The sequence below is a fragment of the Triticum aestivum genome, chromosome 6A (assembly GCF_018294505.1).
Source record: "Triticum aestivum cultivar Chinese Spring chromosome 6A, IWGSC CS RefSeq v2.1, whole genome shotgun sequence".
Lineage (NCBI taxonomy): Eukaryota > Viridiplantae > Streptophyta > Magnoliopsida > Poales > Poaceae > Triticum > Triticum aestivum.
This window is the reverse complement of record NC_057809.1, coordinates 34,439,679-34,462,271: the sequence shown is the minus strand read 5'-3', so window position 1 is coordinate 34,462,271 and position 22,593 is coordinate 34,439,679. Positions and strand designations below refer to the sequence as shown.

General features: G+C 44.5%; 3 protein-coding genes across 4 annotated transcripts; 2 read left to right on the top strand and 1 right to left on the bottom strand.

Annotated features, from left to right (window-relative positions):
* The first annotated feature begins 716 nt into the window (after positions 1-716).
* On the top strand, positions 717-5,589 carry LOC123130163 (uncharacterized). Of its 2 annotated transcripts, XM_044550112.1 has the most exons (10): positions 717-1,520; positions 1,606-1,650; positions 2,216-2,302; positions 3,142-3,192; positions 3,605-3,742; positions 3,828-3,947; positions 4,482-4,543; positions 4,634-4,689; positions 4,766-4,869; positions 4,983-5,589. In XM_044550112.1, the coding sequence occupies exons 1-10, from the start codon at positions 804-806 to the stop codon at positions 5,340-5,342; spliced, it is 1,740 nt and encodes a 579-aa protein (XP_044406047.1). In that variant the 5' UTR covers positions 717-803; the 3' UTR covers positions 5,343-5,589. The 2 variants fall into 2 exon arrangements, with proteins under 2 accessions (XP_044406047.1, XP_044406046.1); XM_044550111.1 differs by having other exon boundaries at positions 4,482-4,689.
* Positions 5,590-10,387: 4,798 nt separating this feature from the next.
* On the top strand, positions 10,388-13,063 carry LOC123130162 (uncharacterized). Its single transcript, XM_044550109.1, has 2 exons — positions 10,388-11,652; positions 12,346-13,063. The coding sequence occupies exons 1-2, from the start codon at positions 10,411-10,413 to the stop codon at positions 12,529-12,531; spliced, it is 1,428 nt and encodes a 475-aa protein (XP_044406044.1). The 5' UTR covers positions 10,388-10,410; the 3' UTR covers positions 12,532-13,063.
* A 2,993-nt stretch (positions 13,064-16,056) lies between these two features.
* On the bottom strand, positions 16,057-17,139 carry LOC123129381 (atherin). The gene is made up of 3 exons (XM_044549571.1): positions 16,695-17,139; positions 16,202-16,609; positions 16,057-16,064 (listed from the first exon to the last, which is right to left on the bottom strand). Exons 1-3 carry the CDS (start codon positions 17,137-17,139, stop codon positions 16,057-16,059), a joined length of 861 nt encoding a protein of 286 aa, XP_044405506.1.
* Positions 17,140-22,593: the final 5,454 nt, after the last annotated feature.

Sequence of the window (22,593 nt, the reverse complement as noted above, 5' to 3'; positions counted from 1 at the left end):
GATATTAAATTGGGAAACGACACTTCCTGATTCAAGCTTCAACTAGACTTGTGCACTGGCAGAACATTAGATATCATGTGCTTCTAATCGATTGTTTTTGCATCAGGTCAATTGCATATAGATTCAGACTAGTTTGATGGAGGTTCACGTGATCAGGTCATGTTCTTGGCACTTCTCTTGTCTCACCCTAATGATGATCTTCCTTTAAAAAAATCCATGCACGACTATGAGGCTACTCTACTCTCTAGTGTTGGATCCATTGCTCTTCTTCTGTTAGCCTCTTATTCTTTCGATTTTGGAGGCCCTTTCTGGGGTACTTGGCTCGGGTGGAAAGATGGGGATCATAGTGCCATTGAGTCGTTGTCTCATCGTTTGTTGTCTTCCAAGGATTGTTCGCATTTGGTCTGAGTTTGCCAAGATGATACTTTATTCACCATGTGCATCCTTGGCGGCTCCGTTACTGCTTTCGGCAACGTATCCCGCCCTTTGGTCATGGATTGAGCACGTGTCGTCGAATGCATTTCTTGTAAATAAATATATATTTCATGCGGGCAGTATCTGCAAATGGACCTGTGTGGTGCCTACCTTGTACTAATGTGGTTCAACATGGAGTTTTCCTTTTTTGTGGTTCAACATGTAGTTGTTTGAAGAAAATAAAACTCCCAAGGGCCAAACCGCCATCAGGGTTTTCCAAATAAATAGCCGTCAAAGCTTCTCTCATTTTCCATCCGGCACCCTCCACAAGTTTCTTCTCCAGGCCCCCCGCGAGATAGCGGAATTGCCACGCGAGTCCTCCCGCCGCGATGGAGCCACCCGGTTCAGCAGGAGCAGCAGAACCGGTCGAGGAGGACCGCGTCGACGAACCGGCCCACGGGGGCTCCTCCCCGAGCGCTGCGGCGCCGCCACCTCCACCTCCCCGCACGACGCCCCTCCACCTCGAGCAGGCCGGAGGCGGCGCCGATGGGTCGACCCGCGCGACGGTGTTCGACCCCCGGAAGGGCAAGGATCCGGTGCCCCTGCTGCCGTCCTGGGTCATCCCTCCTCCTCCGAGCCCCGCCACGGTGTTCGACCGACAGAAGGGCAAGGATCCGGTGCCCCCGCTGCCGCCCTGGGGCATTCCTCCTCCTCCGAGCCCCGCGGGCAGCAGCAGCAGCTCCTCCGACTCCTCCATCGACTACGGCGCGGCATTCAGGGCCGGGGCCTTCGGAGACGGGGTCACCGAGTCGAGCACCGCCGCGGAACTCAGAGCCCGCGGCGGCAGGGCGCCGGCTACGTGGAGCGACCCCTTGGTGGCGGCCACGAGGGAGGAGCCCAACGCGGCGCCGCATCCGTTCGACCACGGGATGATCGATCGGCTGGTGCGACAGCAGGCGGCCATCGACGGGGCGATCGGGCTACGGGAAGAGCCCGAGGAGGCGGCGCCGTCGGTCGACCCCAAGCTGGTTGCGCAGTCGTTGCTCCAGCGGCTGGCGAGAGTGCAGGCGGCCGTCGACGAGGACAACAGGCGACGGGAACAGCAGGTAACGGCCTCTGCGACGTGCTCTTGTTGTTTCTTGGAGTTCTTGGAGTGCGTTCTTGAGCGTTTCTTGGTTTCCTGTTGAGCAGTACAACTCGTTGCGCGCGGAAGAGGCGATGTACCAGAAGGAACAGGTATGGGCATGAATGGCATGAATCTGGTCGGAATTGCTTGCTGTAGTCTGTTAAAATCTTGAGGTCAGGGATGATTTAGCAGTTGAAATGGAATCTCGGCGAAATGTTGGGGACAGTTGGGCGATTAGGCATTTCCTGATTATTACTCGAGTTCTTCTTGTGATGCGTTATGAGATTTAGAGGTAGGCAAGGATCTTGTTGTGATTACTCACAACTGTTCAAGATTTAGGCGTCCAGGCTTGTGCTAATTGATTCTTCTATTTGGTTTGGTATGATAGCATGTTTTGCACTTTTGCTGCAAGTGAAAAATGTGGGGAGATATGAGGATCATGTCTTGGGCAAGAAATCTTGATGTCAAAATGTACCAGTTTCCAGTGTAGATGAATGGTGTTATAGGGGAAGTTAATCATCTGTTATAGTGAATGTTTGTTCGGGATTACATGGCTCTATGCTTTTGCCTTTTGTCATCTGTTGCCTGAAAGGCTGAAACTGGCTCCGAAGCCTCAAAACTCGATTCATATGAATAACACAAATATGTGATCCTGATGCTAATTCTGTGGTGCAGGAGAAACTATCACAAGTAAAGGTTGTGGTAAAGGTGAAACCCAAGCAAGACAAACTAGGTATAAACTGGACTCGGATCATGAACAAGGTATGGCCTGAATCTTGTCCGCTCTTCTCACTTGTGAAGTTGTGATTCTCGGGTGGTATGAACTGGGATTTTTTGTGCATAGAAAATAGAACTGGGATTTTTTGGTTTTCTTTGGTTTCTGTTTGTTCATGTTAAATTCTTGGACCTGTTAGTGTAATCAAGGCATGAAATCTTGGTTAGAGCGTCATGTGGCATCCTAGCGTAGGGGAGGAATCTTGGGAAAATGTTGGCAGAAGTACAAATGCCCTTGGTGCTCGTGGATCTTTCCACAATTTGCAATTGTATTTTGAAGCAAATGGCTATCTTGTTGAAACTGTTGTCTGTAAATGTGGGGAAATCATGAGGTCATGTCCTACTGCAATATTTTGGCAACAGAGCCTGAAGTCAAATGTATGAGCTTCCTTTGCAAACAGATGCTGTTATCAGAAACTTTAATCTAGACATTAGTTCAAGACTGCATAATTGGACATAATTCCTGTAAATCGGTTGCCATTCACATGCAAAATCGGCGACCACTTTAGGATTTGGTCGAGAAGTTTCGCCATTATGTCGATTGGTACCTGGAACTGGTTCAGAAGCCCCAGAATATAATTCATGTAAATAGTTGCCAAAAATAAAGAAGCTTTGGATGCACATGTTTTGTGGTCTTGCTATACAGTATTATTTTTCCTTTTGACAGGGAAAAGGGAAAAAAATTGACTGCTTGTTTATTAATTCCATTATTTTTCATTCCCTTATGTCTTTGTTTTTAAATACTCGATCTTGTTGATTCTGTACAATTGCAAGACTGGCAGGATGTATGGTCTTTAACTTCGTTTTCTTCATTTCCTGTCAAATAGATTTTTCATAGAGAAGGAAGGGAAATATGTTCGGAACATGTGAACCACCAGGTTTGTCTCCATTTTGCCTGATGTAATGTTCAAAATGGAAGTGCAAGAAAAATCAGGATCAAAGCCCTATATCACAAGATACTGTGATTAGTGGTTCAGAACGATCATGTTCAATTTATAAATACTAAATTGTATATTAACTCTTGGTTGTGATAATCTGATGGGACCTGAATCGTACTTGTACTGTTCTTGAGTTTATCATGTGTTAATAGACATCTTCTCGTTTTCTTACTGAACAACAACCAATCAGTATCAATGATGGGATTATATACTAGCGGTTTCAAACATTTCCAGCGAACATGGAAACCTGAAGATTTGAATGAAAACAAAATTTCCATCACATTTTTAGATATGTTGTTTCCATGTTCAACTCAGCGTAATTTGAATTCTCATATTTGTGCGTTCGTTGCAGACACATCCCATCACTGAAGTCAGAAGGCATCATAGGCTTGCTTCTGACGAGGCGAACCATCTTGATGCCTATTCAGAATATAGATCGGTGATTGGAGATGGGGAGTGTTTCTACAGGAGCTTCCTATTTTCGTACCTTGTAATTGTCCTCCCCTCTTTTCATTATCATAGGATGTAGGTTTAGTTATTTATTAACTTTCTCTGTTTTCATGAATGTACAACAGGAGCAAGTTATTGATAGGCAGGACACACATGAGGAACAACGTCTCCTTCGTGTTGTTGAAAGAATGTCCATGCAACATGCAAATCTTCGATGGAACTCTGACTTTCGCAGGAGCAGCAAAGTAAGTTCTCGCCTTCTCCATACTTTGGTTCTTTCCTTTTCTTTTTTTGAGGGTAATGTTCTTTCTTGGATAAACATGCTTGCAAGGGATGATGATTCTATTCAGGTTACAGTACAACACTTTGTTTGTCATTTGCAGGAGATTCACATTGCTTAACAGTAGTGGTATGCCATCACAGTTTTATGCACTGTTGGCAGAAACTCAAATTTGAAGTTTATTGTAAAGTTAACGACCCGATTGTAGCAACGGCCTTAAGAAAATTTACTTGCAAAGGAACGTCAATATAATAAGGAAGTAACATAATTTTATGCTTGTTTGAGCACTGCAACAATGCTCACCTACTGGTTATTATTGTATAGCCACCTCACTGTTTGTTACTAGCTATAGTATATGCTTAACAACTAAAGCTTCTCAGGCGAGTTATCTTAGGTGTGTTCTTTTATATCTTGCCATTGATCAGTATTCTGTATGTATCATTGTAACCTATGATATATGATTATCAACTGCGAATTATTGAGTCGCTGGTTCTTTCAGGCATTTAAGAATCTGATCAAGAAAATAATGAGACGGAAACATGGCAGAGAATCAACTAGCAGGTTTTTGACTTGCTTGGTTTTCTGCAATTCCATCATAGTATTGTGGCCGAATGCATTCCATCTCACTGACATAATATGTGCCATTTTTAGCCGCCGTAAAGAGAAACTTCTCAAGTTCTTCAACAAGGATGATACGACACTAGACAGTGAGAGAAACACCCTTGAATTCATATTTCCTTTTGTCCATCACAATTCATATTTCTGACACATTTTCTTGGTTAGTTTTCATTTTCCTCAGATTAGTAGTAGCTATCCAGATGTGCTCGCACAGGGAGGTGTATGAACCGCTTATACCCGGGCTCAGAGGAAATTACAATCTGGAAGATGTCAGTGATGCATATTCTTCCCTTACATTACCGTTGTGCTGATTTCCAATGCATCCATTGTTGGATACATGACACTCAATCTACCTATCCTGTTATTGTTTTTGTACGTACAGTGGTGCTTTTGGCGCGTCACTCCAGCTCGCCGGTTCACGCATCATGTTATGATGGTGGCCTTGGCCAGAGCGCTTGAGGTACCCCTCAGAGTGGAGCGAGTCCGAGGAGGATATGATCCAGATATCTACACTGTTCCTGGAGTTCCCCGTCCGAGAGTGACCCTGCTGTACTCGGCAAATCACTACGAAATCATCTACCCATGCGCTCCTTCTGCTGAGAGTTCAAGTCATCAAGCTTCCCAGAGAGAACATGCTGCTGATCAGGGTTCAAATCAACAGACTTCCCAGAGAAAACATCCTGCTGATCAGAGTTCAAGTCATCAGGCTTCCCAAAGAGAAGATTCTGCTGATCAGAGTTGAAGTGAATAGATTCCGCTGGATTAAAGTTGAGTTGGGCTGCTGCCTATGAATGAGATTAGTGGTAGGCATATCATCCTCCAGATATGTACATGCAGTGATGAAGTTGGGGTAGGCATAGCATATACACTTGTGCGTTCTTCTTTGATAGGGAGAGAAACTTGTGGTGTTGTTTGAGTTGTTGGCTGGTATACTTGTGCATTCTTTGAAAGAATTTCTTTCTAGTGTTGGCAAAGATACATACTGCTGATGCCACTGGATTGATTGATCAGTTTGGTGCTAAGGATGAAACTGTTTTCCAACAATCTGGCTGGTATTACTTTGTAATGTACTCCCTCCGTAAACTAATATAAGAGTGTTTAGATCACTACTTTAGTGATCTAAACGCTCTTATAGAAGTTTACAGAGGGAGTACTAGCAAACTGCCAAAATGTGGTTAAGACAACTTTTTGTACCTATTGATTCAGGCACGAGGCCCATATCACACCACATGGTCTTCCAATAGCAGACCGGCTGGGAACTTTTCTAGTGATCCCTTTCGCTTACATCAGTGGAAGTTGTGGAAACCACAATTTTTGCACATCCAGGCTGGGATCCAGCTCTGGAATAAGGTTCAACACATCAATACAATCTACAAGAAGGGGAAATGGCACATCACATTCAAAAAATGTTCACGCTTTTTCAAAAGATATGTTCGTGACATTTAAAAAAAATACAATGTAAGATATGTTCACGTGTTCAAAAAAAAATTCATGACATTTTAAAAGATGTTTATACAATGTAATTTGTTTTGAGTAACTAAAAACATACTCCCTCCGTCCTAAAATGTAAGATCATTTTTGACACAAAATGTAGTGTCAAAACTGATCTTATATTTTGGGGACGGAGGGAGTATTTTTTAGCATTAAATTTATTTGTCATATTAAAAAAATGTTCACACATTTAAAAAATAAGTTTGTGACATTTTCAATAACATGTTAGTGACTTTCTAAAAATATTTTTAAACAATTTTAGATAGTTCATCGTATATCAAATAGATGTGCAGCGTCTGTACAAAGAATTTATAATTGTATTAAAAATCGACATGTATTAGAAGAAGAACAGATAAAATATCAAAAAGAAAAAGAAAAATCAATGAAAATCATAAAATAAAGGCAAAAGGAAAAAAACACATGAAACCTTCCTAAACCCGATGAAAAGTTCCATGAACCAATCCTCAGAACCTTTACAAAAACTACTTCACTAGGTCAGCCTACTATGGTGACGCATTCGGTAGCGCTAGTGCCGAGGCGGAGGTATGTCTTTACACCAGGCAAGATAGCACGAGGACACAAATCCAAACTAGACCTAATTACCTTAATTTTATTACATATGTTGCTTTTCTCTATTGTTCAGAACATGCACACCATGAATAACCCATCTCTGTTGTTAAGGTAGGGAAAGGCTCAACTGAGGGGAGTGGTTTATCTCTTGTGCATGCTCGTATATGAATCCATCGTCTGTGGTTGCTTTTGGGATTCATGTTTCTTTTTTGGTTTGCCACAAATTGTCTTGTTTCATTGTGTTTCCACTAAGAAAGAATGCACTTGTTTTGGACCGAGTTTGCTCATAAACAACTAAGCGAGCTATGCCTCTCCACGGCGATTAGGCACTCCCACCCGTCCGATTCAGACATGCACGACCTGGATCACCTCTATCATCGACTCCTGCCCCATTTTTACCATGAGACAACTACCAACCGTAAACTGGGCCACTACTTCGCAAAACAACTTCGGCAATTTCCTATGAACTGAGCCAACATATTTGTGGACTAGGGTAATTGTATGAGCCCAGCATCGTGGCCTCTGACGCCCTTCTTGTTTTCCCTATTGATGGCATGTCCTTTCCCCTGATGGTCGCCATGATGGAAGCCTCCTCCCCCCAGCCCTCGCCAATGATGATGCTTAGGTTTCCGCCTGCACTTGCTACAACATGAGAAGCCACACGTGACGGCGTTGCCGTTGACGGTGGAGAGGAGATCATCAACAAGGGAGGTGATTGGAATAATCTAGTATGAAAGAGATCAAGTTGAAGGTAGGCATTCTTTCCCAGCTTCTCCACTCCATCAATACCCTCCCACATCTCGCAACCACAACTCTCTCTCTCTCTCTCTCTCTCTCTCACAACTTGCTTATATTTGTGATTGCTTAAGATCCCCTAATTTTGTTTGCTTTTGTTTCTATACATGTTAGGTTATGAGGGTTACAACTAGGTACAAATCTCAACAAGGACTTATCTTCTTGGGATGCAAAGAATGAAGTTAAATTGGTCTTTCCTAATTAATTAATGGGTTTTAATCATTTATGCCATCGGTTGTGTCCCACTACTCAGTTTTGCCACTAGAAATTTCAACTGCTCAAAAATGCCATCGCTTTGTTAGACACATGTTCAAAAATGCCACTTGGCACCATTATTGTGATCTCAAATCTCTTTTGCCATGTTATAATGACATAAATACCTATGAACCAGCATGTCAGCTCTTCTTCTATCTTACTACAATAAAGTGTGGGGCCCACTTGATCCTAACGACGTTTTTATTTTTCTATAAAATTATTCGCTTGGTTACTCCTGGCAAGTGGGGCCACACTTATCATTGTGAGATAGAGAGAACTGACATGTGGGTCTAGGATTATTTTTGTCATATAACATGGTCAATGAGTTTGATGTGAAAATAACGATGTCTAATGGCATTTTGAGGAAACATCTAACGGAACGATGGCATTTTTTAGCAAACATCTCACGGATCGATGGCATTTTTGAGTAGTTGTAACTTTTAATGGCAAAACTGAGTAGTGGGACATAACTAGTGGCAAAAATGATAAAAACCCATTAATTAAACAATAGGACTAGAGGGTCAGAATAGATTGAGACCACCGAGTTATGGTGGAGTTGGTGTGTACTTTGTGTAGGTAATATCAAGGAGATGTCAGTTAATCTGCCAATTTTTTGTATTTGGGAGATGGTGGCAGTTGTGAGTGTTGAAAGTGTGTATGTGGATTGCGTTGCCTAGTGCATAAAGATTAACATGATATTAGAGCCTATTTTTAGGTTGTCCCCGGACGCCTCAACTCATCCTCTCTCCTGATCGGTTTTTTTGGTCTATCACGATCCGCACGCCCCTTGTGCTTGTTTTGTGACTTCTCATCGATCACTTCCAATGGATTTTCTTTGCTTCTAGCAACCTCGAGGACACGGGCCGACGATCCGTTGACCATCTTCAGGGCACGAGCTTTGATACCATGTTGAGCTTCATGCACTATCTAACGCAACCAAAAGTCTAAACTGATGAAAAGGATTAGGCAATCCGCATATACACTTCAACACTCCCTCTTATGTGTGACGCGGGAAGTCAACTCATGAGTAGACTCAGAGGTATGGCTCAAGAGGGTTATACATGGACACAAATGGGCGCAACAATAAAATTTGGTTAAATTGCAAAAGTTAGGACTTGAACTCAAGATATTAGAGTATGATACCATGTTAAGCCTCGTGCACTAGTCAATGCAACCAAAAGTCCGAACTTGAGGCCTTAGGCTCTAATACCATTTTATGGTGCAACTTAATTGTATTGCAAGGCCCAAAGGGCATACATATATTACACAAGACTTATCATTGAAGGAACGGAAACATAGCCTAATAACGATTTCTAGACCAATATTAACACTTCCTAACAGTGAGTTCATTCAGTTTTTTCTTCCATCATGCACAATTCAAACTTATCTGCTCACAAATGTTCAACTATTTGCAGATGATGCATGGGTATCACAGTAACTCTAATTTTGGTTTGACGGATACATGGCTTATGAAAAATTCATGCAATAGACATCTATATTTGAAACTTGGAGATCATCTCTTATATCCTCATGATCACCTCTCAATTCTCACTTTTTTTTGTCTCATTCCTTCATTTAAGCATAGGTTCAGTTTCATTTGCTCAAGGTACTTGCAAGTCGCACATATAGTTTCTTCACTTAGGACCCCTAAGAAAAATTCTTGTGTTTTAGATGAAGCAGTTGGTACGAAGAATGTGTGTCATGCCCAAATGAGTTAGCATGCTTTTCATTCTTATCAGTACGATGACCATGCATGGCCAGGATACTTTTAGATCAAGCATATGAGGGGGATGGGGTGTACTCTGGATGAGAATTCTGCTGAGAGTAGATCAGTGAACTAAACAAGTTGTGTGATAAGTGGCATGACCAGATGCCTAGTGGCCATACAACTCTTTGCCACTTCGATACTGACAACATATCACAATGAGAAAGGAGGAAACAACACTTGGATGTTCCTTGCAAAATGGTTTTAACATGTGAAGCTACATTCCACCCCAATCAATTACTGTTATCTGAAATGGTTTTGGGAGCAGCAAGCTAAATATTTACAAACATATATATGCAAACATGTTTAAATCAGCTATAGGGCCAGTTCATGCAAAATTAACCTATGTATACATTATGACTATATAGACTGGATCATGCAAATTGACGTAATTCTATCACTGAAATGAACGGGTGCGGCAAAGCAGGTCATCACGGTCTAGTGAAACATTAAAATACACTTTGAAATGAGAAGAAACCAAATGTAATCGTTTAAAACAAGACAGGTTCTGAAAAATATTATTTAAAAATAGCCCAAATCACAAAGCAACCATGAATGATTGATCCAAAAATGGTAGAATTGTTTTTTTTTTTGAGGTGGATAGAATTGCTCTCTCCTCACCCGAGCAGGGAAGAGGAAGGAGCAATGAAAGAAAATATTTTTTAAAAAATAGCATGAATCTCAAAGCAACCATGAATGACGAATTCATATATGGTATGATTTTTTTAGCTTTTTAAGAATTTTGGTGTCTGCATGTGGGCTCGAGATTAGATGATTTGCCCTACTTGATAAGGGATTAGATGATTTGTTTTAGGGTTGTCTCAATGACCAGTGGCGCCGCCGGCCCCACCCGGCAGTCTCTCAGGGGGTAAATTATCTAAGTGGGGCAAAAGATCCAATTTTCGGTCGCCATTTCCTCTCGAGCTCGACAGCCATGGCCTCAGAACTAGGGCTAGCGCCGCCGGCGAAGCGCCCGCTACCGTCGGCACCCACCACCATCACCGGTATCGGCGACGACCTCCTCCGCGAGATCTTCCTCATGCTTCCGTCCCTCCCGAGCCTCGTCCGCGCCGCCCTCGCCTGCCGCACCTTCCTCGGCGCCGTCCGGTCGTCCCCCGCCTTCCGCCGCCGCTTCCTGGCGCTCCACCCGCCCCAGATCCTCGGCTTCTTCATCTGCCCCAGCCGCATCGCCAGCCACCCCTTCGTCCCCTCCCGCGGCCGCTCCGACCCGGACCTCGCCGCCGCCGTCCGCGGCGCCGATTTCTTCCTCACCCGTCTCCCGGAGAACGGCGGTTCCTCCCGCGGGTGGCACTTCGAGACCTGCTACGGTGGCTACGCCGTCCTCCTCAACCAAACCACGGACCAGATCGCGGCCTACAACCCCCTCACGCAGGCGCTGCATCTCTTCCCCCAGCCGCCCGCCGACAAGATCCTCTTCCACGGCTTGCCTGAGTACTATTTTTTCTCCGAAGAGGACCAGGGAGTGCTCCGTATGGTCTGTGTCCAACACCGGAACATGTCGTGGCAAGTGCCGGCGCGCCTCGCCGTCTTCTCCCCGGCCACCAGCAGCGAGTGGCAGATTTTGCCGTGGGTGGAGACCCCGCCGCCGCTGCAGCCCGAGGAAGATGGTCAAAAGGTCATCACCTTTTACCCTGGTACGCAGGTGAAAGGATTCGTCTACTGGAAACACACGAGTCAAGCCTATGCACTCATTCTCAACACTGCGACACTGCAATTCTCGAGAGTGGATTTGCCGCCATTCTTTGAAGAGATAGAGACTGTGCAATTTATGCTTGGTCAGACCAAGGATGGGGAGCTCTGTATGGCTGGCGCAGATGACAACGATGGAAAGACAGGAATGCTCGTTGTTTGCGTTTGGAGAGCTGATGAGCACGGTGTTGAGAAGTGGATGCTGGAAGGTATTTTTGCACTGAGTCTATTTGTTGATGCCACAGAGGATGATTCCACGGTGCAGGTTGATGCGATTATCGATGGCTATGTGTACCTGTCTACTAAGTATTCTGGGCAAGCCGAGTCCCTCCTATCCCTCTGCCTGGAAACAGCAAAGCTAACCAAGCTCTTTGATGGTACATACACAAGCCCATCTCATCCCTATATCATGGCATGGCCTTCTTCATTGGCAGACAACAAGGCAAGCCCGTGCTTGAAGATTCCGGTAAAGTTTCTTCAGACGTTTGGTCCTTAGATTATGTGTGTCCGTCCCATAATATAAGAGCATTTTTTACAGTAGTATAGTGTCAAAAACGCTCTTATATTATGAGAAGGAGGGAGTAGTTGTGATAATCTGCCATTAATTCCACCTTCTGCAATTTTGGTCCACAGTTTTTGTTTTTTTTGTTGCACAACAATGGCTTGATTCCAAGTCTTGATAAAGTAGCACTTGCATAACTCATATAGTACATGTGTTTAATTGCAGATTATGTATCAGTAGGAGGATGCAATGTGGAAAGCCAATATCCCTCTAAAAATTAAGATATACTATGGCTGATTTGGCACAATGTGATTGCCACAAAAGACAGTATGAGAAGAATAAACTGGGTTGGGGATTATATTTGTAGCTTTTGTGAGGAGAACGAATCTATTCATCATCTCTTCTTTGCCTGTTTGGCTGCATCATACATGTGGAGCTCTATCTGCAATACTATGGGTCTATATGATAGACCTCAGATGCTTCACACAATACATTACTTGGGTCGCTGATAAAATTCCCTTAGGCATTAATTTACAATTGCTGCCTTTTGTTGGGTTATCTGGAAAACTCGAAACAGAGCTTATTTTGAGAAGAAATTACCGTTGGCTCCTGCTGAGCTGATTTATTATTTTTATGTTTTTCTATGTCACTGGGCAGGTTTACAGAAGGATGGTGAAAGCCAAATCTTCTGGAAGGGGAGGCGGCGATCCAGAATTCAGCTATCAGGAGTTCAGGACCCATGAAGCTGCTAGTGTGTCCTCGACTGGTGGCTTACTGAGCATCAGTGAAGAAGATGAGAGTGAAGATGAACAAAATGAGCTGATGGATATTGAGCGGCAGTAATAACAAAAAGTCTTGTTACTGCTTGATTGTGGTGTTTCCATCCAGGTTATCTGTCCTGTATGTTTTTCGTTCTGAACAAATCAGTCTGGGGCTAGCTTGTCCCCCAAATCTTATCTTCTCTTTTGTGTCTATGTCCTGGTGTGGATTGCTGTCCACTTTCCTTGGAGTTTGCTCTTGCAACCCTGCGTCACTTTCGTGTGAGGTTCATGAGTCTTTTGGGATGCGTTTTTTCTTTTCTTTTTCAGTGTGTAAAAACCTTGTTTCGTTATGCCAATAGTAGAACCCGGTTCCCTTTTTTGGGAGGCGTATGACAAAAACGTACGAGGATACAATATTTAGCATGCAGTTTGTGCAGAGTTTATGATAGCACTAGCACACTGATATAAAGTGCACGGCATGCTCCCTATCTCTTGTCTTTTGCGCAGATTATGTGATAGCACAAGGATATAAAGTGCTGCATTGCCACTATTTGAGGCTGTAAATTTCTCCTCACTCAAACGTTGTCTAAACATTACTTTGTAATGCTAACCACAATGAGATTGCATTGCTGTAACAAATCTTATTTCATTTTCACTACCTGTATGGGTACTATACTTGTCTAACATAATAAATCTTATATCGTTTGCACTGCTTGTATGGTTGCTAAACTTGTCTATAATTTCTTTTTGAAACGGAGAACTTGTCTATCATTGGAATCTATAGACTTGCACAATTTATGTATTACTCACACCGAAATATTCTCCTATGTCTCTGGGTGCTCGCTGGTGCAAAAACACTAAGGGCCAGTTCTTTTGCTAGCTTTTTTGGGCTTCCAGAATAAGCTGCCCCCTACCCAGCTTATTTTAGAAGCCCAACCAAAATTTTCTTTTTAAAAGCCTACTAGTCAAGTCTTAACTACCAGGCTTCAAAAAAAATAAGTTTGGTTCAGCTTCTAGAATAAGCTAGGTAGGGGGCAGCTTATTGCAGCTTATTCTGGAAGCCACCAAAAGAACTGGCCCTAAGTCGCCTGCACGCGTGCCCTCCTGATGTTTGATTGTAGGCGTGCAATGTAGCTGTACAGTCCATCTCACTGAGAAGTTGAGGATTTTTCAACGATGCAGCTACCACTGGAACATCTGATGTTCCATACATCGTATCATATCTGTAGTTTGGTTACTTGAATTTATCTAGCCTCTGAACCTGAATGATTTACGAGTACACAATATACTGCTCCTGCTTGGCCTCGTATAATGCGTGCAGTTATGATTATCATTAAACTGCTATTGCATCTACGGAAACTTGTGAGCATAGGACCTATGATGTTCTTACATACGATTCCTGATTGAGGAGTCATATTGATTTCAATAGACAGAAAAGGCAAAGTAGACAGACAACATAGATTGTCAGCAGCAAGCCATCTGTGATTCTGAAACATTCTCAGTAGCTGGTGCAAATCAGCATCATTATGATGTGTCTGTTCTTGACAGGAATTGCAAAAACTTGCCTGTAAACTAATATGAGACCCTGAGATCACTAAAGTAGTGATCTAAAAGATCAGTTTATAGAGGGAGTACTTACAAGTATCCACATGATGGTTTTGGCCAAACCATTCAAATCTATCCAAATTTCACAAGTATACATGCATGCTCATAAAGAAAAGCAGAACAATCAAATTGATTTGCCGCCCTGTTCTGTTGATATTTCTGAAGCTTCTTACAATTCTATCATAAAACCACTGCATTTTCCAGTTATGCTAAATAATGGTATAAAGAAAACTGCATGATCATCCACTCATTGTAAAAATCCCCACGGTGAAAAATTTCATCAACGAATCACATCAGAGAGATGAATGTCAGAAGAGCGACTACTTCCAGCGTCAACAATTTCAGCAGTCCTGCATCATAGGACGGTGAGGCCAAAAGACCTGTTCTGTCGACGGAACGAAGCGAGTTTAGCTAGCAGAAGAAACACACGAGCTGCTGATTGCATTTTTCTAAACCTATATCTGTATGTTCTATAGGTAAAAGTAGGCGTCCAGTTCTGCTGTCATCGTATGCTGAACTTGTGAAGAACTCCCACTCTGATCTTCATTTACTCTGCGTCGACATCCGGGTGTTGCAGCTCACATCCTAGGCTGAATTAGCAGAAATTATGAGCGAGTTAGGCAGCAGACATGATCAATAACAAGATCAAGAAGGAAAAATCTTGAAACAATATAATGTGCAAGGAACTAAGTTTTATGCGCTATTGTAAGATACTACCTGAATTATATTCAGAGTTCTTTTTTTGAGGAATTAATTCAGAGGTTAGAAAATAAAGTATATTATCTGCAAAGGTGAAATGAGATGACTGAACTTGATTTTCCTATTTATCTATAGGCAAATGTTTCAGAATGGAACTGAATTATCTGAATCAAGGACTGAACAAATCCACATGGCAAATCAAACTACTTTTACTCTTCTATAAGACTGCAACTGTTTCAGGCAACTACCAAATCCTAAATGAACTACTTTTACTCTTCTATAATATCCTTTTTCCAAGAACGATTGGATTAGCACTCAACTAAAGAAAGATTCTAGTACATATTTTCATGCAGTAAAATAGTATCTACGCCAACATCTGTACATTGTGCATAATAGATTCAAGACCAGAATACATTCTGGCCAAAGAAGATCAGCAGGAGGCAGGTGAACAATCTAAATCTCAGAATTTTGTAGAATAAAAAAACAAGATCAAAGATTACAGATCATGTACAAAACCTGAATACAGCTCATGTGGACAAATAAGGTTCATTTAATTTATTATTGTTGGAACCAGAATTTTGTTTGCAGTGTTATTCGGCGCATGTAAAATGGGCTAATTCAAAGGGTGCGGATTTTTGGAGGCCGAGCTCCAGTGAGCTCGGTATTTTCAAAAAAAATCAAAAAGCGTATTTAAAAGTTTTAAAAAATTCTGAAAAAAATTCCATGGAAACATATACTTATTCTGCAAGAACGTGTTAAATTTCGTCGAAAAATGTTGTGATTTGTAGGCTGCACAAAAATAACAAAATTCCGGCCCAATAACAAAAATAAAAGGCCCATTTAAAAATGCGTATTTGTCTTTTTTTCTGTACGCCACATGTAAACGTATAATGCTGTGAAATTTTGCATATACGTAGTATACATGTGCATGTGTGTTCGCAAAATAAATTTGAAATTTTTTGTGCTCTGAAAAAATAAAATTTGAAAACGAGCTCACTGGAGCTCGGCCTTCGTTGGCATTTTCCGCTAATTCAAACGGATATCACCATCTTCTATGTTAAGGCCAAATGGAGATGAATCAAATGATTTGGAGTTTTAAGTTCCATAATGATTTATTCCCCCAATAACAGATCTTAATCTACTTATCAACAAGATTACAACAGTTGCAGACAATCCCCAACACCTGTCAGTTTTAGACCACAAGAGTGTCAGAAAACTGTTTTTTCAGACTACAAGAGTTTCAGTTAACTGTTTTTTCAGACTACAACAGTTTCAGTTAACTGTTTCTTGGACTAAAACCGTTTCAGTAAACTGTATCAAGCACAAGCAGATTAGCACAAAAATATAACCCAAGAGATCATTGCAATGCAGCTAATAGCATCTACACCAAAATGTGAACACCACCAGTTGCAGTTCATGACAAATTCCTGTGCAAAATCGTAGTGTACCTGCCCTGTACCCTGACGAAACCCGTGAAAGATCCCTGCTGATGCTCGAACTGAACCCGTATGAACACCGGAGGGCTCGACGCCAACGGGTAGCCGTGGAACTTCCATGGCGTGTAGCGGGCGAGCTGGGACCTGAGGCTGCTGCCCGCCGAAGCGTGGCGGCGCGAACTGGGGCGGAGGCCCCTGGAGCTGAACCTGAGCCATCGGCGCGTTGAAGTAGCGGGGGCTGAAGCCGCTGGGATCGGAGCGGCGGCTGGACCTGAAACTGGAGCGGCGGCGGATGCATCGGCTCGTTGACGTTCGGCGACCCGAGCTGGAGCTTCTCGAGGTCCTGGAAGAGGTCGCCCATCGTGTACCCGAAGCGGTAGTCGCCGAACACCTGCACAGCAGGCAACAGGGCGGGAAGCCCTGAACGAATTCCTCCGATTAGTTTGCAAGAAAGCAAGAACAAGAAATCAACAGGAGAACTCGGCCGGGAGGGGACTGATCGCACCTGAGAGAACCGCCTTCGCTGCGGCGAAGGTCCCCGGGGCGGCGCAGGTCGGTGGACGCGCGGAGATCGTCCCCGCCGAGGTCGACGTGGCAGGCGCCGAAGAGGTCATCGCCGGCGCCGCCTCGGCCGTGGCCGCAGTCGTCTCCGCTGCGGCATCGCCCGCGCGCCCGTAGAGCGAACCGGGCGACATGCCGACGGTGTCCCTGTCTAACGTGTAGCTGGGCGTCTTCCCTCCTCTCCGACGGTCCTCGCTCCTCCTCGGAGGACGCGGCGGCGGCGCAGCTCTCCCGCCCCTGGGAGGACGCGGTGGCAAACTCCCCAGAACCGGAAAGGCCGTGTCGTAGTCGAGGCTCGGCGCGAGCGCTGCGTCGGCTGGGGGCTGCGAGGAGGAGGCGGCGGTGGAGGGCATGGAGGAGGAGGAGGAGGAGGAGGAGGACGAGGCCATGGGAGGGGCCGTTGGGGGTGGCGGGAGTTTGAAGAAGAATTGGTCGGGGAGTGGTTGGGCCGTTGGTTGGGGGCGGTGTTCCCCCGTATTTATACTGCTGCGCATAGCATAAGAATCAAGAAGTGCCTCGCTTTCTTCTTCTGCTGCCCCGTACCCTGCACTCTCGGAAGCATGGATCGCTGGCTGAGTCTAGCGAAGGGCATAGCCTGAAGGTGCAGCATTTCTTGTGCACCTTGGCACTTTCAGATGTTGTATTCAGAACTGGAAACCATGCATGCACACCTTGCCGAGGCCCTGTACCAAGCAGCTGCCCTCTGGGTCTCGCTGGCTTCACAAGCCTTTGCAAGATTTAGAGCATCTACGGCTTGATCCCTCAACTCAACCTTATGCATCACAGTATCGGTCGAATTGCCCGGTCATGAAAATGCAACCTCGGACCTCTCACTGGTCTATCCGACACCTCCCAAATCCAGCCTGTAAGTATGTGAGGTGGATATAGGGCGGTCTGGACATGCTCGGACTCAACCATCACATCGGATCCGGCCCACATTGGCCCATCCTTCATGTCCCCGCAAATACCTCACCCTAGAAAAAATCATAGTCAAAGCCACACTCTTCTCAACCGCACTATTTCCATTGCTCGTGTCCTCCCCTCCACCATGTCCGACTTCAGCAGCGGATCTGAAAAGAAACACAGTTGGAAAGGATTGTAGAAGAGATGTTGCACCGGAACAACTGAAAGATTTGAATGAGGTGACAACCTCGAAATAATAGAATGCAAACAAGAATCTTCTGAGATGTCTTCAACACTCCGGAAGGATTAAATGGCGAGAGGCAAATGAGCAAAGGAAGCACTTGAGTTGATGAAAAGAATATAATCGACAACGAAAAGCTTGAATTGGATCCACCAGAAAAGGAAAAGAGACGAACAATGATTAACTATGCGAGAATTCACCATTTGGGGAAAGACTGAAGAGGCTTCGCATGAATGAAATAACTGCTCGAATAGAGGCTCAGACTCCGGGAAGAAAAGGGGTGGGAGGGGGGAAAACACAGGCAACTTGGAACAGGAAACCGATAAATAACTTGAAGAGAAGACACCGGTTGAAATAATTGAGGAGAGAATGCAAAGGCTTCAAACGAGTAGGTTGGATACTCGATTTCGGACTCCGGCTCCGAGAAGAAAAGGGGTGGGCGGGTGGGAAAAAACAAGGACAACTTCGGATGGGGAAAACAACGTCGATTGAAAGAACTGAGGATTGATCTCCCAAAGGACAATGAGGTTCAAATCAGCTTGAAGAGAAATGCGCCGGATTGAAAAGAGGATGGACAACTAACAAAATCTAACCGCGTGATCCTAAAGAAAAATTTAAAGGGGAAGAGGGGTAATTCAAAACACCTATGTCAAGATTCCTTACCATTGCCGCGAGGAGAAGGCGGCGGTGGAGGGCATGGAGGAGGAGGAGGAGGACGAGGCCATGGGAGGGGCCGTTGGGGGTGGCGGGAGTTTGAAGAAGAATTGGTTGGGAAGGCGGTTGGGCCGTTGGTTGGGGGCGGTGTTCCCCCGTATTTATACTGATGTGCATAGCGCAAGAATCAAGAAGTGCCTCGCTTTCTTCTTCTGCTGCCCCATACCCTGCACTCTCGGAAGCATGGATCACTAGCTGAGTCTAGCGAAGGGCATAGCCTGAAGGTGCAGCATTTCTTGTGCACCTTGGCACTTTCAGATGTTGTATTCAGACCTGGAAACCATGCATGCACACCTTTCCGAGGCCCTGTACCAAGCAGCTGTCCTCTAGGTCTCGCTGGCTTCATAAGCGTTTGCAAGATTTTGAGCATCTACGGCTTGATCCCTCAAATCAACCTTATGCATCGCAGTATTGGTCGAATTGCCCGGTCATGAAAATGCAACCTCGGACCTCTCACTGGTCTATCCGACACCTCCCAAATCCAGCCTGTAAGTATGTGAGGTGGATATAGGGCGGTCTGGACATGCTCGGACACAACCATCACATCGGATCCGGCCCACATTGGCCCATCCTTGCTGTCCCCGCAAATACCTCACCCTAGAAAAAAATCCTAGTCAAAGCCACACTCTTCTCAACCGCACTATTTTCATTGCTTGTGTCCTCCCCTCCACCATGTCCGACTTCAGCAGCGGATCTGAAAAGAAACACCGTTGGAAAGGATTGTAGAAGAGATGTTGCACCGGAACAATTGAAAGATTTGAATGAGGTGACTGAAGGAAATATGCCCTAGAGGCAATAATAAAGTTATTATTTATTTCCTTATATCATGATAAATGTTTATTATTCATGCTAGAATTGTATTAACCGAAAACATAATACACGTGTGAATACATAGACAAACAGAGTGTCACTAGTATGCCTCTACTTGACTAGCTCGCTAATCAAAGATGGTTATATTTCCTAACCATGGACAAAGAGTTGTTATTTGATTAACGGGATCACATCATTAGTTGAATGATCTGATTGACATGACCCATGCCATTAGCTTAGCACCCGATCGTTTAGTATGTTGCTATTGCTTTCTTCATGACTTATACATGTTCCTATGACTATGAGATTATGTAACTCCCGTGTACCGGAGGAACACTTTGTGTGCTACCAAATGTCACAACGTAACTGGGTGATTATAAAGGTGCTCTACAGGTGTCTCCAAAGGTACATGTTGGGTTGACGTATTTCGAGATTAGGATTTGTCACTCCGATCGTCGGAGAGGTATCTCTGGGCCCTCTCGGTAATACACATCACTTAAGCCTTGCAAGCATTGCAACTAATGAGTTAGTTGCGGGATGATGTATTACGGAATGAGTAAAGAGACTTTCTGGTAACGAGATTGAACTAGGTATTGGATACCGACGATCGAATCTCGGGCAAGTAACATACCGATGACAAAGGGAACAACGTATGTTGTTATGCGGTCTGACCGATAAAGATCTTCGTAGAATATGTAGGAGCCGATATGGGCATCCAGGTCCCGCTATTGGTTATTGACCGGAGACGTGTCTCGGTCATGTCTACATTGTTCTCGAACCATAGGGTCCGCACGCTTAAGGTTTCGATGACAGTTACATTAGGAGTTTATACGTTTTGATGTACCGAAGGTTGTTCGGAGTCCCGGATGTGATCACGGACATGACGAGGAGTCTCGAAATGGTCGAGACATAAAGATTGATATATTGGAAGCCTATATTTGGATATCGGAAGTGTTCCGGGTGAAATCGGGATTTTACCGGAGTACCGGGAGGTTACCGGAACCCCCCGGGAGATATATGGGCCTTAGTGGGCCTTAGTGGAAAAGAGAGGAGACAACCAGAGATGGGCCACGCGCCCCTCCCCTCCCTTGGTCCGAATAGGACAAGGAGAGGGGGCCGGCCCCTCTTCCTCTTTTCCCCCTCCGCGAATCCTATTCCAACTAGGAAGGGGGGGGGGGAATCCTACTCCCGGAGGGAGTAGGACTCCTCCTGGCACGCCACCTCTAGGCCGGCCGCACCCCCCCTTTGAACCTTTATATACGGAGGCAGGGGCACCCCCTAGAGACACAAGTTGATCCACGTGATCATATTCTTAGCCGTGTGCGGTGCCCCCTTCCACCATAGTCCTCGATAATATTGTAGCGGTGCTTAGGCGAAGCCCTGCGACAATAGTACATCAAGATCGTCACCACGCCGTCGTGCTGACGGAACTCTTCCCCGACACTTTGCTGGATCAGAGTCCGGGGAGCGTCATCGAGCTGAACGTGTGCCAAGAACTCGGAGGTATCGGAGTAACGGTGCTTGGATCGGTTGGACCGGGAAGACGTACGACTACTTCCTCTATGTTGCATCAATGCTTCCGCTTCGGTCTACGAGGGTACGTAGACAACACTCTCCCATCTCGTTGCTATGCATCACCATGATCTTGTGTGTGCGTAGGAAATTTTTTGAAATTACTACGTTTCGCACCAGTGGCATCCGAGCCTAGGTTTTATATGTTGATGTTATATGCACGAGTAGAACACAAGTGAGTTGTGGGCGATATAAGTCATACTGCTTACCAGCATGTCATACTTTGGTTCGGCGGTATTGTTGGACGAAGCGGCCCGGAACGACATTACGCGTACGCTTACGCGAGACCGGTTCTCCCGACGTGCTTTGCACATATGTGGCTTGCGGGTGACAGTTTCTCCAACTTTAGTAGAACCGAGTGTGGCTACGCCCGGTCCTTGTGAAGGTTAAAACAACAACAACTTGACAAACTATCGTTGTGGTTTTGATGCGTAGGTAAGATTGGTTCTTGCTTAAGCCCGTAGCAGCCACGTAAAACTTGCAACAACAAAGTAGAGGACGTCTAACTTGTTTTTGCAGGGCATATTGTGATGTGATATGGTCAAGACATGATGCTAAATTTTACTGTATGAGATGGTCATGTTTTGTAACCGAGTTATCGGCAACTGGCAGGAGCCATATGGTTGTCACTTTATTGTATGCAATGCAATCGCGTTGTAATGCTTTACTTTATCACTAAGCGGCAGCGATAGTCGTGGAAGCATAAGATTGGCGAGACGACAATGATGCTACGATGGAGATCAAGGTGTCGCGCCGGTGACGATGGTGATCATGATGGTGCCTCGGAGATGGAGATCACAGGCACAAGATGATGATGGCCATATCATATCACTTATATTGATTGCATGTGATGTTTATCTTTTATGCATCTTATCTTGCTTTGATTGACGGTAGCATTATAAGATGATCTCTCACTAAATTATTAAGATAAAAGTGTTCTCCCTAAGTATGCACCGTTGCCAAAGTTCGTCGTGCCCAGACACCACGTGATGATCGGGTGTGATAAGCTCTACGTCCATCTACAACGGGTGCAAGCCAGTTTTGCACACGCAGAATACTCAGGTTAAACTTGACGAGCCTAGCATATGCAGATATGGCCTCGGAACACTGAGATCGAAAGATCGAGCGTGAATCATATAGTAGATATGATCAACATAGCGATGTTCACCATTGAAAACTACTCCATTTCACGTGATGATCGGTTATGGTTTAGTTGATTTGGATCACGTGATCACTTAGAGGATTAGAGGGATGTCTATCTAAGTGGGAGTTCTTTAAGTAATTTGATTAATTGAACTTAAATTTATCATGAACTTAGTCCTGGTAGTATTTTGCAAATCATGTTGTAGATCAATAGCTCGCGTTGTTGCTTCCCTGTGTTTATTTTGATATGTTCCTAGAGAAAATTGTGTTGAAAGATGTTAGTAGCAATGATGTGGATTAGATCCGTGATCTGAGGTTTATCCTCATTGCTGCACAGAAGAATTATGTCCTTGATACACCGCTAGGTGACAGACCTATTGCAGTAGCAGATGCAGACGTTATGAATGTTTGGCTAGCTCAATATGAAGACTACTTGATAGTTTAGTGCACCATGCTTAAT

Bases quoted from the DNA above. Each gene is read 5' to 3' on its own strand.
- LOC123130163 (XM_044550111.1), top strand. From the start codon at position 804: ATGGAGCCACCCGGTTCAGCAGGAGCAGCAGAACCGGTCGAGGAGGAC. The intron at 2,303-3,141 runs GTATGGCCTGAA...CCTGTCAAATAG, and splicing joins GGACTCGGATCATGAACAAG to ATTTTTCATAGAGAAGGAAG. The intron at 3,743-3,827 runs GTAATTGTCCTC...AATGTACAACAG, and splicing joins GCTTCCTATTTTCGTACCTT to GAGCAAGTTATTGATAGGCA.
- LOC123130162 (XM_044550109.1), top strand. From the start codon at position 10,411: ATGGCCTCAGAACTAGGGCTAGCGCCGCCGGCGAAGCGCCCGCTACCG. The intron at 11,653-12,345 runs GTAAAGTTTCTT...GTCACTGGGCAG, and splicing joins GCCCGTGCTTGAAGATTCCG to GTTTACAGAAGGATGGTGAA.
- LOC123129381 (XM_044549571.1), bottom strand. From the start codon at position 17,139: ATGGCCTCGTCCTCCTCCTCCTCCTCCTCCTCCTCCATGCCCTCCACC. The intron at 16,610-16,694 runs GTGCGATCAGTC...GAATTCGTTCAG, and splicing joins AGCGAAGGCGGTTCTCTCAG to GGCTTCCCGCCCTGTTGCCT.